Below are 15,692 nucleotides of genomic sequence, written 5' to 3' on the forward strand. Positions count from 1 at the left end.
ATGAGGCAAGTCACCTGACATCATCCGGGATCAGTGCTTTATCTGAAAAGCACTGTTGCACTTAATGACTACTGCAAAGGACTCCTCGTCACCCTGTCCAGGCGGCTACAGTGTCAGAGTCAGGCCCCCTGACAGGGAACAGAGCCGTAATGGCAGGGCATGGGTCCCACCGACATAAGACCTCCGTCCTGCCCTCCACTCTCGCTCTATAAATACCCCACACACTCCAACAAGTAAGCATACACTGTTCATTTGCTCATACTCTAGCATATTTCTCGTTCTCATACTAACTTGATCGTCGGAGTGATCCCAGGGGAGAAGCCCCGCCATTCACTTCGGACAAGGAGGTTGACTTCGGATCCAGGAGTTCACCTCACCTCATCTCAGAGAGGACTGATTCAGGTCGGTTCAGCTACCAACCAAAAATCGCCTCTTCAATTGGCGCCGTCTGTGGGAACGAGATCGCTACTACAATGAGATCCACGCGCTCCAGAAGCGGAAGAGTTCCCTCAACTGGGGCCGGGCAGACATCCGGAGCCCAGCAAGATCGTATCTCTGAGGAACATGGGTCCCAGAGGACCCAGCCTAACAATGAGGAGGCCATCGCCAAGATGGCCGAGTTTGTCACGGACAACCCCAACATCTTTGAGGAACTAGGAAGGTACCTCAAGAGGCAGGGAAAAGAAAAAGCTGAGTCTTCCAAGAGGAGACCGACGAAGTCCCCTGAAGTGCCCTCAGGCGAGGACTCCGAAGATGGGCGTCTATCTCGGAGCACCTCCAGGCGAGCCTCATCCAAGGCAACCTCCAAGATTGCCTCCATCTCCCGAGCGTTTTCTCGGGGACTACTGGGAAAACGAGCCGAGGACCCACCTCGGCGCCCCGGGGGCCTAGCTTCTGACTACATGAGGGCTCCGCCCTTCACGGATGACATCAATGGGGAGATGGTGCCCCCAAACTTTAAGCTTCCAAATTTGCACACCTATGACGGCCGAGGTGACCCCGAGGATCACCTCCGCGCCTTCATCTCCGCATTCCGACTCTACTGCGTCCCCGACGCCGTGATCTGTCGGGCTTTTCCCATCTTCCTACACGGGACTGCCCGAAAGTGGTTCTGGAGTTTGGAGCCGGGGAGCATTTCCTCCCTGGATGAGCTGATAGACCGGTTCATCCACCGCTTTGTGTCGTCTCGACCAATAACAAAGACTTCAGCTTACCTCTTGAACCTGCAACAGGGTCAGGGCGAGTCACTTCGCTCGTACGCCCAAAGGTTCAACGAGGAGAATGTACAGATCCCTGACCAGAACGAGCAAGTAACTATTGCTGCCTTCACCAACGGGTTAGTGGCAGGGATCTTCAACACAGAAATCCATCGGCAATACCCCCGTACACTACGGGAGCTCTGGGAAAGAGTGGACCAGGGAATCCGAAGTGAAGATGTAAATCGCATGAAGCGAGAAGCCCAAGCATCTCGTACGGGGCAAGATCCCCGAAGGAGGAAAGACGCTGGCCGAGGTGAGCCAGGCCCAAGTGGCACTTCAAACCAACTCCGAGACCGCCGAAGTGTCTTCGACCGGATCGTGAAAGGCAGATCATCCACCTCGGACGCCGAGCTGACGCCCCTCAATTCGAGCCGGACCCACGTCCTGGCTGTGATGAGGCAGAATCACCTCGGTCGCAATCCTCCCGAAATTCCGGGGAGGAGAGATAAGAGAAACTCGAACCTCTACTGTGCCTACCACCGTGATGTAGGACACGAGACTGAAGACTGCAATGACCTGAAGCGGGAAATCGAAAATTTGATCCGGCAAGGATACTTGAAGCAATTCGTCCGCAAGGATGGAGGCTTCAACCGAAGCGTCTCCCACCGGGAGAACCGGGGCCCCCGCCGAGACGACCGACGGGACACGAACATGCATTGCCGAGGTCCCGAAGACCGTAGGGAGGACAAGCAGCCCCCACGCGATGGCTCACCGGGCTACGGCCCCAACATCGCAGGGGTGATCAACACCATCGCGGGAGGACCAACGGGAGGAGACAGCCAGAACTCCCGGAAGCGGACCTACCGCCAGGCCGAGATGGAGGTGGCCGAGCCGAGCTCTCGCCTGTCCGAGGTCATCACCTACGGTCCCGCTGACCCCGTTCCTGCGGCTTCCAGCAATCATGAAGCTCTTGTGATTGAAGTCCTCACCAACAACTACGTAGTCAAAAAGGTCTACGTAGACCCCGGAAGCTCGGTAGACGTCTTGTACTACCGGACTTTCGAAAGTTTGAAGCTGACAAGGGAGCAACTCACTCCTGTCAGAACTCCCCTCGTGGGATTCGGGGGACACGTCGTCCACCCGGAAGGCATGTTGACCCTGGTGGTAACAATCGGGCGTCATCCACGATGCCGAACTGTGCCTGTCAGTTTTGCAGTGGTCAAAGCAGACTCCCCCTACAATATGCTGATAGGCCGGCCCACGCTCAATGCCTTGAGAGCCGTATACTCCACCTACCACCTGAGCTTTAAATTCCCAACATCTGCGGGGGTGGCCGAGGTAAGCAGCGATGTGGGCGCCGCCCGGGAGTGCTACCTCGCCACCATTCAAGCAGCAGTCACCCCCCGGCCCTCACCGAGGTCAGAAGAAAAGAGGCCAGCGGTCCTCTCCATAGACTGCATCGACCCTCAGAAGGCAGAAGAGCCCAACAGGCTGGAGCCCGGGGATGAAGTGGAACTGGTGGTAGTGGATGAAGCGAAACCTGACCAAGTGGTCCAGGTAGGGGCGGGACTCCCCCCACCCCTGAAAGAAGAAATGATCTCCCTGATCAAAGACCACCGAGACGTCTTCGCGTGGTCCGCGGATGAAGTGGTCGGAGTGCCACCCGAGCTCATGACTCACCAACTCAACGTTGACCCGCAGGCCCGACCTGTGCGACAGAAACGAAGGCACTTCGGCCCCGAACGTAGCCAAGCCATATCGGATGAGGTCGACAAGTTCTTGCCGGCCAAGATGATCCACGAGGTCCAATATCCCACCTGGCTGTCCAATCCAGTCATGGTAAAAAAGGACACCGGGGGATGGAGAATGTGTGTCGACTTCACCGACCTCAACAAGGCCTGCCCCAAAGATTGCTATCCTCTGCCAAGGATAGACGCCCTCGTCGACGCGGCGATGGGGTATGAAATCCTCTGCTTCCTAGATGCCTTCAAAGGGTATCATCAAATAGGAATGAGTGAGGAGGACCAAGAGAAAACGGCGTTCTACACCGAACGAGGTACTTATTGTTACACTACCATGCCCTTCGGGCTAAAGAACGCCGGGGCGACCTACCAAAGGCTGATCAACCGACTCTTCCAGAATCAGATCGGCCGCAATGTGGAGGCCTATGTGGATGACATCCTCGTTAAAAGCCTCACCACTTCATCCTTTCTGTCAGACGTGAGGGAAGTCTTTGGTGTCCTGCGAGACTCGAGGATGAAGCTGAATCCCAAGAAGTGCGTCTTCGGCGTCACCTCGGGAAAATTCTTGGGGTATCTGGTTTCCCACCGGGGAATCGAGGCCAACCCCGACAAGGTGAAAGCCATTCATGACATGTCTCCACCCCGGAACATCCGAGAAGTCCAACGGCTGAATGGACGCCTGGCCGCGCTGAATCGCTTCCTGTCCCAATCAGCTGAGAAAGCTCTGCCTTTCTTTAAGGTGCTGAAAAATGCTGACCAGTTCGCCTGGACTGAGGAGTGTCAGGCTGCTTTCGACCAGCTGAAGCAGTACTTGCATCACCTACCAACTCTCGCTTCACCTCGGCCCGAGGAGAAGCTCTACCTCTACCTCTCCGCAGCCGACGAGGCTGTCAGCGCTGTGCTCATCCGAGATGAGGGCACCCAAGTGCCGGTCTACTACGTCAGCCGAGCCCTCCGCGGGCCGGAGACCCGATACACGCAAGTGGAAAAACTTGTGCTGGGGCTCGTCCACGCAGCTCGGCGGTTGAAACCCTACTTCTTAGCCCATCCCATCTCGGTCAGGACCGACCAGCCCATTCGGCAAATATTGGTGCGACCCGAAGCTTCTGGTCGCCTCACCAAGTGGGCTGTCGAATTGGGAGAATATGACTTGTCCTACGAGCCACGCACCGCCATAAAAGCTCAAGCTTTAGCTGACTTCCTTGCTGAGCTCACCTTCACGGAAGGTCCGGAGTCCACTTCAGCCTTACCCGAGGTGTCCACCTCATCCCTGTGGACATTGTATGTCGATGGATCCTCTAATGGAGACGGCTGCGGAGCCGGACTGCTCCTGGAAGGACCTCAGGGGGAGGTTTGCTCTTACGCCCTCCGCTTTGACTTCCCGGCCACCAACAATGAAGCCGAGTACGAGGCTCTAATCGCTGGACTCCAGCTAGCCCGCAAGCTCGGCGCCCAGCAAATCCACGTCCGCAGTGACTCCCAGCTCGTGGTACGCCAAGTTATTGGTGAGTACGAGGCCAAGGATGAGACCATGCAACGGTACCTCTCCAAAGTTCACCAACTCACCTCGTACTTCAAGTCATTCGAAATCCAAAGGATCCCTCGGTCCCAGAATAAGCGAGCCGACGCCTTATCCCGGCTGGCTTCCACTTCATTCTCTGACCTCAACAAAACCGTCTTGGTGGAGGTCCTGAGTGAACCAGGGTACGTGGAAGAGGTGGCCTGCCCCGTGCACTCTGAAGAAACTTGGATGACCCCGTTCATCCTTTTCTTGGGTCAAGGAGTCCTTCCCGAAGACCGAGCTGAAGCAAGGAAGATACAACGCAAAGCCGCTCGGTATGCACTCCGCGATGGAGAACTATATAAGCGCTCCTACCTCGGCCCATGGTTGAGGTGTGTCACCCCCGAGGCAGGACGCGAGGTCCCCCACGAGATCCACGAGGGCCTATGTGGGGCTCACATCGGCCACAGGATGCTAGCTAAGAAAGCTATGCTCCTGGGATATTTCTGGCCATCACTTCGGCAAGACTCCCAGGACCTCGTTCTCGGCTGCCCTTCCTGCCAAGTCCACGCACCCGAGCACCACCAGCCTTCAAACTTCATGGTCCCCATCACTTCACCCTGGCCGTTTGAGCAATGGGGGACAGACATCATAGGTCCCTTCCCCAAAGCCGTCGGGGGTTATACATTCTTAGTAACCGCTGTGGATTACTTCACCAAGTGGGTCGAGGCCGAGCCACTTCGGACCATCTCAGGGCTGGCCATTCAAAAATTCTTTTGGAAGTGCATTATCTGCCGCTTCGGCATACCTCGGGTCATCATCTCGGACAATGGGAGACAGTTTGCCGAGAACCCGTTCAAGACTTGGTGCGAGAACCTCGGCATCAAACAACACTTCACTTCGGTAGGCCACCCCCAGGCCAATGGTCAAGCAGAAAACTTCAACCGGACTCTTCTACATGGTCTCAGGACCCGACTACACCGAGTTGGGTCATCTTGGGTGGAGGAACTCCCCAGTGTCCTGTGGTCGTATCGGACCACGCCGAGGTCAGCGACGCGAGAGACCCCATTCTCCCTGACCTACGGCGCCGAGGCGGTCATCCCGGCTGAGATCCTTACCCCCAGCCCTCGGCTGGCAGCCTATGCCGCCGAGGTGAACGACGAAGAGAGGCAGCTGGACCTCGACCTCGTCGAAGAACGAAGGAATCTCGCCTCAGCCCGGATAGCTTCTTACAAGAACACACTGGCACACTACTACAATGCCCGCGTGAGACATCGTAGATTCCAACCTGGAGACTTGGTTCTTAGAAAAAACTCAGTCAGCCGAGCTGAACCGCAAGGGAAATTATGCCCGAAATGGGAAGGCCCTTACCGAGTTGTGGAATCTGACGCTAAGGGGTATTGTAAACTGAGTTACCGAGATGGCTCATTAGTGCCGAGGTCTTGGCACGCCGAGAACCTCAGATTGTATTACGCCTGAGTTTTTAATCAAGTAATGACTTCAGTTATTATGTTATTCTTCAATATCGTTGTTACGCTATTAAAAAATAAGGGGGACAAGCAAGGGATGAAGTCAAAGCAAGAAATTAAAGCACTGAGACGAGAAGAAATATGCTTTCATTCAATAAGAAAGAGCGTTACAAAAGTACAAGGCCGAGGTCCGAATGCTACTAAGCACTCTCCACCTCGGCCACCCCCTTAAAGCGAGCGTTACAAAAGTACAAGGCCGAGGTCCGAATGCTACTAAGCACTCTCCACCTCGGCCACCCCCTTAAAGCCGCAAGCCTAGACCCCCGTCTCGGCTCCATCCCCGGTCTTGGCTCCCTCCTGGGCATCCTTCTCTTCGGCCTCCTTGGGGTGAACTTCATCTCCATGCTCTTTGCCGACGTCCTCTCCGGCTTCGTCTCCCTCAGCGTCCTCTCCTCCAGCTTCTTCCACTTCCACGTCCTCGAACACTACGTCGAGTTCGGACAGCCACTTGTTGAACTCGACCTGGACTTCGGCCAAATTCCTTCCTGCCTGAATGCCTTCGGCCATCCGATCGCATAACTCCTTGGAGTCCTCATTGTAACTGGTATGGTTTTTTAAGGACTCCAAGGCCTCGGAGGAGAGGTGAGCTGCGGCCTCGTCAACGGCCGATGTGAAACCAAACATGAAGTTAGGCGTAAGTAGTTGGCCGAGGTCCTTGATGAAGGCCTCGGACTTCCGAAAAGCGTCTACGGCCGAGGCTCCGGCACCCTCGAGAGCTTGCTCGTGGGACGCCTTCACCTCGTCCCCCCTCTTCTGCTCCTCTTCGAGGGCCGATCGGAGACTGTTGATAGTAGCCGCGGCCTCCTCATCCTTCACCTCGGCCTCCTTAAGCCGCCTTTCAAGCTCGGCCTTCTCAGACTCGGACACCAACAGTTTTTTCTCCAACTTGGAGATTTGATTCTGCAACTTGCCGGTGTCCTGCTCCTCGACTAGAGCACAGTACCGGTGAGTCATCTCGGCCACAAAGGCTGAGGTGGAAGCCGTGCTCACCATGAGGCTTTGAACCATCTCAGCCGGGGTCAACTTCTTCATAAATTCCAAGTCCCTTGGTAGGGGGGAGTGCATCACCAACTCTTGGGCAACCCGAGGATGGCTGCACCTGTCGTTGACCGAAAGTTTCCAGTTCGGACACCAGTGCCCGGCGGGGTGCGTCTTTTCATCCCCAGAAAACACCGGGGGACTATGGAAACGATTCCATAGCGAGGTCCCCGACACTGCATTGACCGGGGGTTTCAGCTGCTTGCCTCGGCCATGAGGTGGGAGTGCCGTGGTGACTCCAAGAGGCACTCCCTCTGGCACGGACGAGGTGGACCCCGTAGCAGCGGTGGCCGAGCTGCTTTGACCAACCGGGGTGGGAGTGCTCTTGGCCGCCGAGGTCTTGGCAGCCTGCCCTTGCGATTTCTTCTTCGGCGGAGGTGCCAACGTCTCATCAGAGCTCTTCCTCTTCTGCCTTTTGGCCACTTCGGACGAGCCCGATACGACGATGTCGGACAGTTTAGTCACTGCACAAAAAACAAATATTATCATATGTCTTAGCCGAAGTGAAAGCAAAGTTATGAAAGAAAATTACAAGGAATCTTAAGTTTGGTGGAAGTGAAGGGAGCTCTGTCGGGACTGAGCAAAGCTCGGCTGATTCCCCCGTCAACCAGCACGGCTTCGGGGTAGTCCAGACTGTATATCCGAAGTCCCGACCTCATCAGCTTCTGGAAGTCCTCCTCCTTGGCATCCCCAGCGGAAGGATCGGCCTTCGCTTTGATTGGCCTCCACCAGAAACCTCTAGGGAAGTCCACTTCGGACACAAAGAAGAAGTCGCGTTTCCAATTCTTGATCGAGCTGGGAGAACCGACCACCAACTTCGGAATGGCATTGTTCCGGTTACTGACAAAAAACCATCCCTTGTCTGTCCCGTGCGCCTTAAGGGTATAACATCGGCGGAAGAGGTCGACAGAGGGAGCCACCTCCTGATGTCGGCACAGCATCTCGAACCCTATAATGATGCGGATCGCGTTCGGGGTGAGTTGGGTAATCCTCACGCCGAAGTGACGAAGCAAGTCCCTGAAGAACCTTGACGTGGGCATCCTCAGCCCGGCCTCTAACTGTTGGACATAGATGGCCACTGTGCCCAAGGGGGGCTTTTCGGCTGAGTCATCTGCTCCGGCCGGAATGATCTCGTACCCCGACCGGAAAGGGTACTTGTTCATCACCTTCACGGCCCTATCTCTTCGGATGCGACTTCTAAACTTCGGCATCTTGCCGAAGTCGATGTTGGCTAGGTCCTCGGGAGCGACAGGCTCCAGGGCGTCCTCGTCGTGTGGTGTCTCGACGCCGAGCTCCTCGTTGTAGTCCACCTCGGAACCACCCTCGCTCATCTCGGATGACTCCAACTCCGAGGCTGCCCCACTGGCTCCCGCCTCGGTTGATCCCTTCTCAGAACTCGGGGTCGACCCTTCCGAACTAGATGTCGTCGCTTCTTCCCCAGGATCCGGCCTCACCTCGGTCAGGTGGCTCGGAGTTATGGTCTCTTTGTGGGTCTTAGCCGTTTTGGCCATGGGTGAAAGACGAAATAAGAAAGAAGAAGGGTACTTACTATTGCCTACGGAACTGGACGAAGTGGATGACCTCGGATCTGATCTCGGCTACTACTCCGATCTCGGCTACTATATTGACCTCGGCTACGCTCGCGAACTTTGCGGGTCTCGGATGAAAATGAAAGGTGTGAGAAGTGCGATGAGGGGGACCCCCCCTATTTATAAGGGTTTGGGGAGAATCCGAAGAGGCGGCAAGAATGCGAAAGGACGGCCACGTTCGAATTCAAAACGTCGTGCCTCCCTCTCTCCTCATTAATACCCCGTCCTTTCAGCTGACACCCTCTGCACGAAACGTCCCACTACTTCACGACGCGACGGTTACCAGTGACCACATCCTGTCAACTGACACGTCCACGTGTCGCGTCCCCGCATCTTCCGGGGCAGTTTCGGGACTCCGGCTCTCTACGACTTCGGCACAAGGAAGCCTCGGAACCTCCCTAGCCCGGAGCTCCCGAGGCTTGGGGGGCTTATTGAGGATGCTCACCTCGGCCACCCCGCATGTCCGAGGTGACCTCACCTCGTCCGACATCAGAGCTCACCCGTGCCTCGGGCATATCCCTTAAGCTCGGCCGGATCCCTAGTCTACCGTGTAGGTGACCTCGGCACCTCCACCTCAGCTGCACGCGGATGAGGCAAGTCACCTGACATCATCCGGGAACAGTGCTTTATCTGAAAAGCACTGTCGCACTTAATGACTACTGCAAAGGACTCCTCGTCACCCTGTCCAGGCGGCTACAGTGTCAGAGTCAGGCCCCCTGACAGGGAACAGAGCCGTAATGGCAGGGCATGGGTCCCACCGACATAAGACCTCCGTCCTGCCCTCCACTCTCGCTCTATAAATACCCCACACACTCCAACAAGTAAGCATACACTGTTCATTTGCTCATACTCTAGCATATTTCTCGTTCTCATACTAACTTGATCGTCGGAGTGATCCCAGGGGAGAAGCCCCGCCATTCACTTCGGACAAGGAGGTTGACTTCGGATCCAGGAGTTCACCTCACCTCATCTCAGAGAGGACTGATTCAGGTCGGTTCAGCTACCAACCAAAAATCGCCTCTTCAACCGTCGTTGAAACTGGACAAGAGTGGGAAACATTTGCCAAAAGTTTGGTTGTTTGGGATTCTTTATTTGTTTTTTGTTTAATAGACATCACTTCTCTACCCAAAGCCCAAACCCCAGAGCCCTCTTCGGAGATGCAACAAGTTCTTTGTTGCCTTAATTCTTGTATCCTTTCATTATTTATTCCCGTGATTCTTTTCCAAAAGTTTCTCTAGCATCTAAAATTTCGTTATTTAATTTTTCTGGTTTTTTTCCTCCATGCTATATCTCGAGACAGAGGTAGCCAAGAGAAGATCATCAACTAGAAACATCATATGTAATATTTGTTCATGAATTTTTTGGTGATCTTTCTCTTGTAGTGGCCCCTCCAAACCTCCTTCTGGATTTTGGGTTTGTCACTGTTACTTTTTGTTCAGTTGCGTGCTCATTTTTTAACAGTTCTTATGTTACTTTACTCAGGAGTTTATTGCTTTACATATTTGTCTATTTCTTTGGCCTTTTTTGGGGTAATTTTTTTGGTCTTCTAGAAACCTTATACGAACTTGTACTATGATTTTCATAGATAGGAGAATTGTTTTGGTTCATTTTTTGGTTATTTTGGATTCGTAGGTTGTTAAAACCTTCACAATTCTTTTGCACAAGTTAAAGGTTAAATTACATATAACCCCCTATGATTTCTTTTATTTCCACATGACCCCACTAATATTTCAAAATATTTAATTCATTCCTTATAGTTTTATATAAAGTGGAAATTTGAAGGAAAATAGTCTGTATAACGTTGTTAATTGAAATATCAGTAGTGTCCTTTTCTAAATGCTAAATCAATAAACGGTTTAATTGCCTTGTATATAGGGATGGCAATGGGAGCGGCTGCCCGCGAGGGGCTAATTGGTCAGGACGGGGGGAATTTTTCCCCTTGTTTAGAAATGAGACGGAGAGCGGGGAGTACCCACCCCATCCCTCGTCCCGCCACCCATTAAAAAAATTAATAAATATATATATAATTACATATATATTATTTAATTTAATTAATTACAAACTTATAATAATGATATTATTAGTTATATGTATTATGTAATATATATTAGTATATGTAATATAATGATATTATTAATTATACTAATAATTATACGTCTCTACTAATAGAAATTATTACTAGTTATACTAAATTTACTAATACAGTTATACTAAACTCCTAATTACACTTAAGGCAATAACACTTTTTTTCTCAAAAAAGAAAACACAATAATGACTTAGTGATTGTATTTGTGTCTAAATGAAAAATTAACTACTTTAGTTGTATTTGTTTCATCATGTTGAATTTATTCAAATAGTTTTTGTTTGATTATTTTTATAGGTTTCAATTGAAAAATTACAATGGATAATAATTTGGTGATTTGTTAATATTTTAATATTTGATTATTTACTAAAATTTGATTATAATAAAATTATATAACAAATTTTTTTTACCTCTGTCGGAGCACCCGCGGGGGAAGAATGGCTTGGTGGGGGGAGCGAGGGGAGGGGGCAAGGCGGAGGGGGGTGGAATTAGTGGACAGCGGAGCAAGGGGCGGGGAAGGGGTCCCTATCCCAACCCCACCCCATTGTCATTCTTACTAGTCAAAAAGTATTGGGGTATTACGCGGATGAATGTAAAAATCACAGAAGGTAAAATGGATATTTATACAAACTATTAGAGGTTATATGGAGATTACAATTTTTCACATGTGCTATTAAAGTGCATTAGGTAAAAACACCGCAACTAATTGTGCATTTCGTCCATCTTATACTTTACATAAAACTATATGAGGATTATGTAACTATTTTAAAATCTTAAAGGGATAATCTACATTATACAAAACTATAGGAGATTATAAATAATTTATGCTAAGTTAAAACTTCTTAATCATTTTTGGGCAACATATATACAACCTTCCTCCTATGTCGTTTATTTCCAAGTCTTATAACCCTAGCCCCCCTCTCATCTTTCCCTCCTCAGTTCTCCCATAACTAGTTGCTCACTTGCTCCTCGTCGGCCTCCCCCTCGAGCCGCTTTTTCCCTCCTCTCCCCTCCTCCTAACATTCTATTTTTCCACCTCCATTCTCTCCGATGCCAGGTTTTCCGCAAATTATCTCGTCTTCAGCCCCTTTGTTGCCACTGCAACTGCAGTCACGAGCACCCGATGGCCGACAATGCTTTCGTGGCCCCCCTAAACTCGCTGGTCACCGTCGCCTTCTTTGCGGCTTACAGGTTACATGACTAATTATAATCAGTTGAAAATGATAAAAATAAAATAAAAATAAAAATCTTGCTTTTCCTAATCAGAGTTGGGCCTCTCGATCTCCTAAGTTACATAAAAATATTACTACTTCTTCAATGAAAATTTTCAGTACTTGATAACCTTGTTCACTTTCGCAGCTCTCTCCTCCTCTGCCCCGGAATCCCGCCTCTGGTATGATGATCAGGCTCCCTTCTCAGCCTTCTGCCCGACTTAATCCCTCTGCCATTACAGGTCTAATTGCTTCTTTTCCCTGTTTTCTTTTTTGGGCTTTCAATTTTATTTTAGGTACAATATTAGTTCTGACGACAATGGTGATTCATGTAATTAAATAATCTCTCATTTTATTTTTGGTTGGCTAGCATTTGATAAGCGTTCTCCTTTGTTGAGGGCTCTATCGGACTCTGCCTTAGACTTTGGCTATGGTTAGTTTGGATTACAATACTTTATGCACTAACTATCTTGCGAATCAGTGACTTGGTTTTATTTTGATTGTCTTCAGGTCTTTCGGTGGGCAAGGAGAAAGCCAAGCTACAACATGATTATGAAATAGCAAACATCAAAGTTTCTGAGCTTTCATATCAATCTTTTGCCAATGGCGTGAAGCATTTTTCCATACATGTGCTAGGTGTTGTGGTAATGAATTTTTTTGTAGCTTTTCTTCTTTTGGTTTTTTGGGGTCTAATTGAAACTAACTTCTTTGCTTTTATTTTGTTCCTAAAGGTTGGGATTAGAGTGGTAGCGAAGCTAATCGAGTTGTTTAGAGAATCTGGACTTGAACTTCTTACATCATTTTGGTTCTTCATCACTATGATGTTTTTCACCACTGCAATGGTATGGATTGTTTTCTACAAGAATTACATTTGGATAAATTCAGATATATGCATATTATTTACGCTTTTTTTTCTTCTTTTTTTTTTGAATTTTTTGTTAGATTTGTTTCTTGGTCGATGCTTTGATCGTGTCAAGCTTTCCACGGTACAGATTGGAAGAAGCAATTCAAGACCTTAAGCTTGCTAAATTTAAATTGGATCACCACAATGCAGAGCAATTAGTAAAAGCTTCTTAGAAGATGTCCAAATGATGGAATGCTATAAAGAAGCAAAGCCATTTGAGGGGGAAGATGGAACTTGAATAGTATTAAAAGTTTTTTTTTTTTTTAGTTTTTGAATTTGGTTATATTTGTTTTAAAGATGGTAAAGGATATGGCTTGCTAACTATGTCCTTATGTGGGAAAAGAAAAAAAAAACTATGTCTCTTATGATACTCCCTTCATCCCATTTTGACAGTTTTGTTTTCTTTTTTTCATCCATTTTAAATTATAGTCCATTTTTCAATTGAAAAATATAATTTATTTTTATTTTTTTTTAAAATACCCTTATGATGGCTAGCCATACTCCTAATATTAGTGTAAAGTTATTTTAGAAAAACAGTAGGCCAGATTTACTCTGGAAAAAAAAGTCCAATACTATCTAAGTGGAACAGAGGAAGTAATTTTTTTAGAGTATTTATTCTTTCGTTTCAATCACACGTCCAATACATATACACACACAATACATATAGACATACATATATATATACATATGTATATGTGTAATTTTGACAGCCAGCCACTGCCTATTGGTCCAAAAGGTTCCCTTCTGCATTCTCACAAGCGCTGTCTGCATAAATCTTTAAGGTCAGATGGTAGAACCATTCGAAATACTATACATACAATGATTGTGCATTTTAATTTTATTTACTCGAACTTGTGGCAGTTTGCTGAATTTATTAACTCATGGATTATCAATTGCTTTGGATTATAGGAGCTATTACATCTATATATATAGATTGGAGAGACCGGGGAAAGGAATTTGGAAAGCCAATTTGACCTCATTGAAACATAAAAGAAATAAAATTAAAAATTGTGCCTCAAAAATATAAATAAAGGAGTAGAAATTTCAATTTGTCTGTTTCCTCCGGGTGGACCAGTAACCGTCTTAACAGAACAACGGAACGAGCAACAGTACGCCAACTCCAGAGTACAATTCCAACCGCTGGTTCGCAATGCATTCCGCCGCCGGCGGTGCCGGCGGTGGCCCTCCGCCGGGCTCTTTCTCCTCAGCCCAAAAGTCAAAATTTCCACTCATAAAACACATGAAAAACCCAAGAGAAATCATTCTCCACCGCTCCTCCTCTGATTCAGCAACTTTGATCGCCGACAATCAAGAACTTCTGCTGCGCATTCTACACTGCTTACCTCCAAAATCACTCATCCGATTCCAAGTTGTCTCCAAGAAATGGCTTTCCATTATTTCCAGCCCGGATTTTCGCCGTCTTCACTGCCGGAAATACCCCTCTACTGCAGCTTCTTCTACTGCCGCTTCAGCCCTTTTCCTGTTTCGCAAAATAGGCGGAATCCGGGAGCTCAATTTCATCTCTCTTGATCAAGAATACGTGAACTCGATGGGTGGCATCTTTTCCCGCTTAACTAATTTCGTTAACGGTGAAATTCTTGGCTTACATTCATGCAATGGTTTGTTGTGCATCGAATTCAACATGAATTATTCTGCTCGAGAGTTTATTGTTTTCAATCCTACTACTAATCAGCACAGGGTTATTCCCCTAGTCAAACCTGCGAATAAGCTATCATATGTACATCCATACGTGAATATTGCCTTTGACCCATCAAAATCTGATCATTACAAACTAGTGTGTGCGTGGGGGGATAGTGATCGTCCTAAATTTCGTTTTTTGGTGTATTCATCTGAAACTGGGATCTGGAGGGAGATGGTCAAGACTTTATGCATTGTTGAAAGTTGGAGTGATAAATTGTCTATTTTTACTGAACCGTATCATTTTGATAGAGGAGTGTTGTGGAATGGTGATCTGCACTGGGTTTGTAAAACAGGCGATGATACGATATGCTTTGATTTGGATAATGAATGCGTGAAACCCGAAATGCCTGATCTCCCATGGTCAAATGGCTGGCATGAAGTCTGTTATTTTGGGGAGTCAGGAGGGGAATTGTATGTGATAGGGCTAAACAATCCTCAAACATTGCTGTTTAATGTTTTCTCATTGAAGAGGGACTATTCTCAGTGGGTTGTAAAGTCTTATATTGATCTTACTCCTTTGGTTACTTTGTATCCGGCGATGGTGGACCAACGGTATGATCCTGCTGATGAGAAAATGTGTGATTTCCATATGCCTTATTTTCTGGTGGACGAGGCAAACAAGAAGCGAAGGCTTGTAATATCACTAGATGGCAAAGTCATTTCTTACAGCATCGATGATATGACCGTCAAAGAGATTGCTGAAGTAGAGCCAGGGCTGCTTTTCTGTTCCTTGAGGGATGCCACAAAGTACAGATGGAGCGAAGGTTGTCAGCATGTTGAGACGTTAGCATGTGTATAATTAGTCTATGTCTGTATAGTATATGCAGTTAGTGACTTGATACTCACTCGATTTGCTTATTTCGAAATGTTATTGGGGTACGGATACCTTCTGTTTTGTTGATAGAAATGTTATCTTAGATGGATGAAGCTATGTTTTAGTGTAGGGCAGTAAAATGGGTATGATAGAGACACAGCAGAAGAGATTTAAACAGATATGTTGTAACTTGACCGTATACATTCCTCGAATAAATGTTTCAAGATTTATCAGCGTCTAATTTCCGAAGGATTCTTCCTTTCTTATTTGGTTAAAAGCTTCCTATGGATATCTATTTTTAGCTGTGCATGGCTTAGACAACTCTGATGTGCATTTCAAGAAATTCATTGGGAGCCCTTCTGATTTGATAAAGATTGCATT

At 48.4% G+C, this 15,692-nt stretch overlaps 3 protein-coding genes across 3 annotated transcripts; all 3 read left to right on the plus strand.

Moving 5' to 3' along the window:
• Nucleotides 1–473: 473 nt before the first annotated feature.
• Nucleotides 474–5,921, plus strand: LOC113774374. The gene has a single exon (XM_027318917.1). It carries the CDS (start codon nt 474–476, stop codon nt 5,919–5,921), a length of 5,448 nt encoding a protein of 1,815 aa, XP_027174718.1.
• Nucleotides 5,922–11,617: 5,696 nt separating this feature from the next.
• On the plus strand, nt 11,618–12,969 carry LOC113774375. Its single transcript, XM_027318918.1, has 6 exons — nt 11,618–11,872; nt 12,041–12,134; nt 12,263–12,325; nt 12,403–12,536; nt 12,624–12,734; nt 12,835–12,969. Exons 1-6 carry the CDS (start codon nt 11,732–11,734, stop codon nt 12,967–12,969), a joined length of 678 nt encoding a protein of 225 aa, XP_027174719.1. The 5' UTR covers nt 11,618–11,731.
• Nucleotides 12,970–13,946: 977 nt separating this feature from the next.
• On the plus strand, nt 13,947–15,296 carry LOC113774376 (F-box protein At5g07610-like). Its single transcript, XM_027318920.1, has one exon. The coding sequence runs from the start codon at nt 13,947–13,949 to the stop codon at nt 15,294–15,296; it is 1,350 nt and encodes a 449-aa protein (XP_027174721.1).
• Nucleotides 15,297–15,692: the final 396 nt, after the last annotated feature.

This window comes from Coffea eugenioides, chromosome 6 (assembly GCF_003713205.1).
Source record: "Coffea eugenioides isolate CCC68of chromosome 6, Ceug_1.0, whole genome shotgun sequence".
NCBI lineage: Eukaryota > Viridiplantae > Streptophyta > Magnoliopsida > Gentianales > Rubiaceae > Coffea > Coffea eugenioides.

What these genes read in the sequence shown, in the direction of transcription:
- LOC113774374 (XM_027318917.1), top strand. Translation starts at nt 474, where the DNA reads ATGAGATCCACGCGCTCCAGAAGCGGAAGAGTTCCCTCAACTGGGGCC.
- LOC113774375 (XM_027318918.1), top strand. Translation starts at nt 11,732, where the DNA reads ATGCCAGGTTTTCCGCAAATTATCTCGTCTTCAGCCCCTTTGTTGCCA. An exon ending in GCCTTCTTTGCGGCTTACAG is followed by an intron (nt 11,873 to 12,040) that starts GTTACATGACTA and finishes TCACTTTCGCAG; the next exon opens with CTCTCTCCTCCTCTGCCCCG. An exon ending in TGTTTTTCACCACTGCAATG is followed by an intron (nt 12,735 to 12,834) that starts GTATGGATTGTT and finishes ATTTTTTGTTAG; the next exon opens with ATTTGTTTCTTGGTCGATGC.
- LOC113774376 (XM_027318920.1), top strand. Translation starts at nt 13,947, where the DNA reads ATGCATTCCGCCGCCGGCGGTGCCGGCGGTGGCCCTCCGCCGGGCTCT.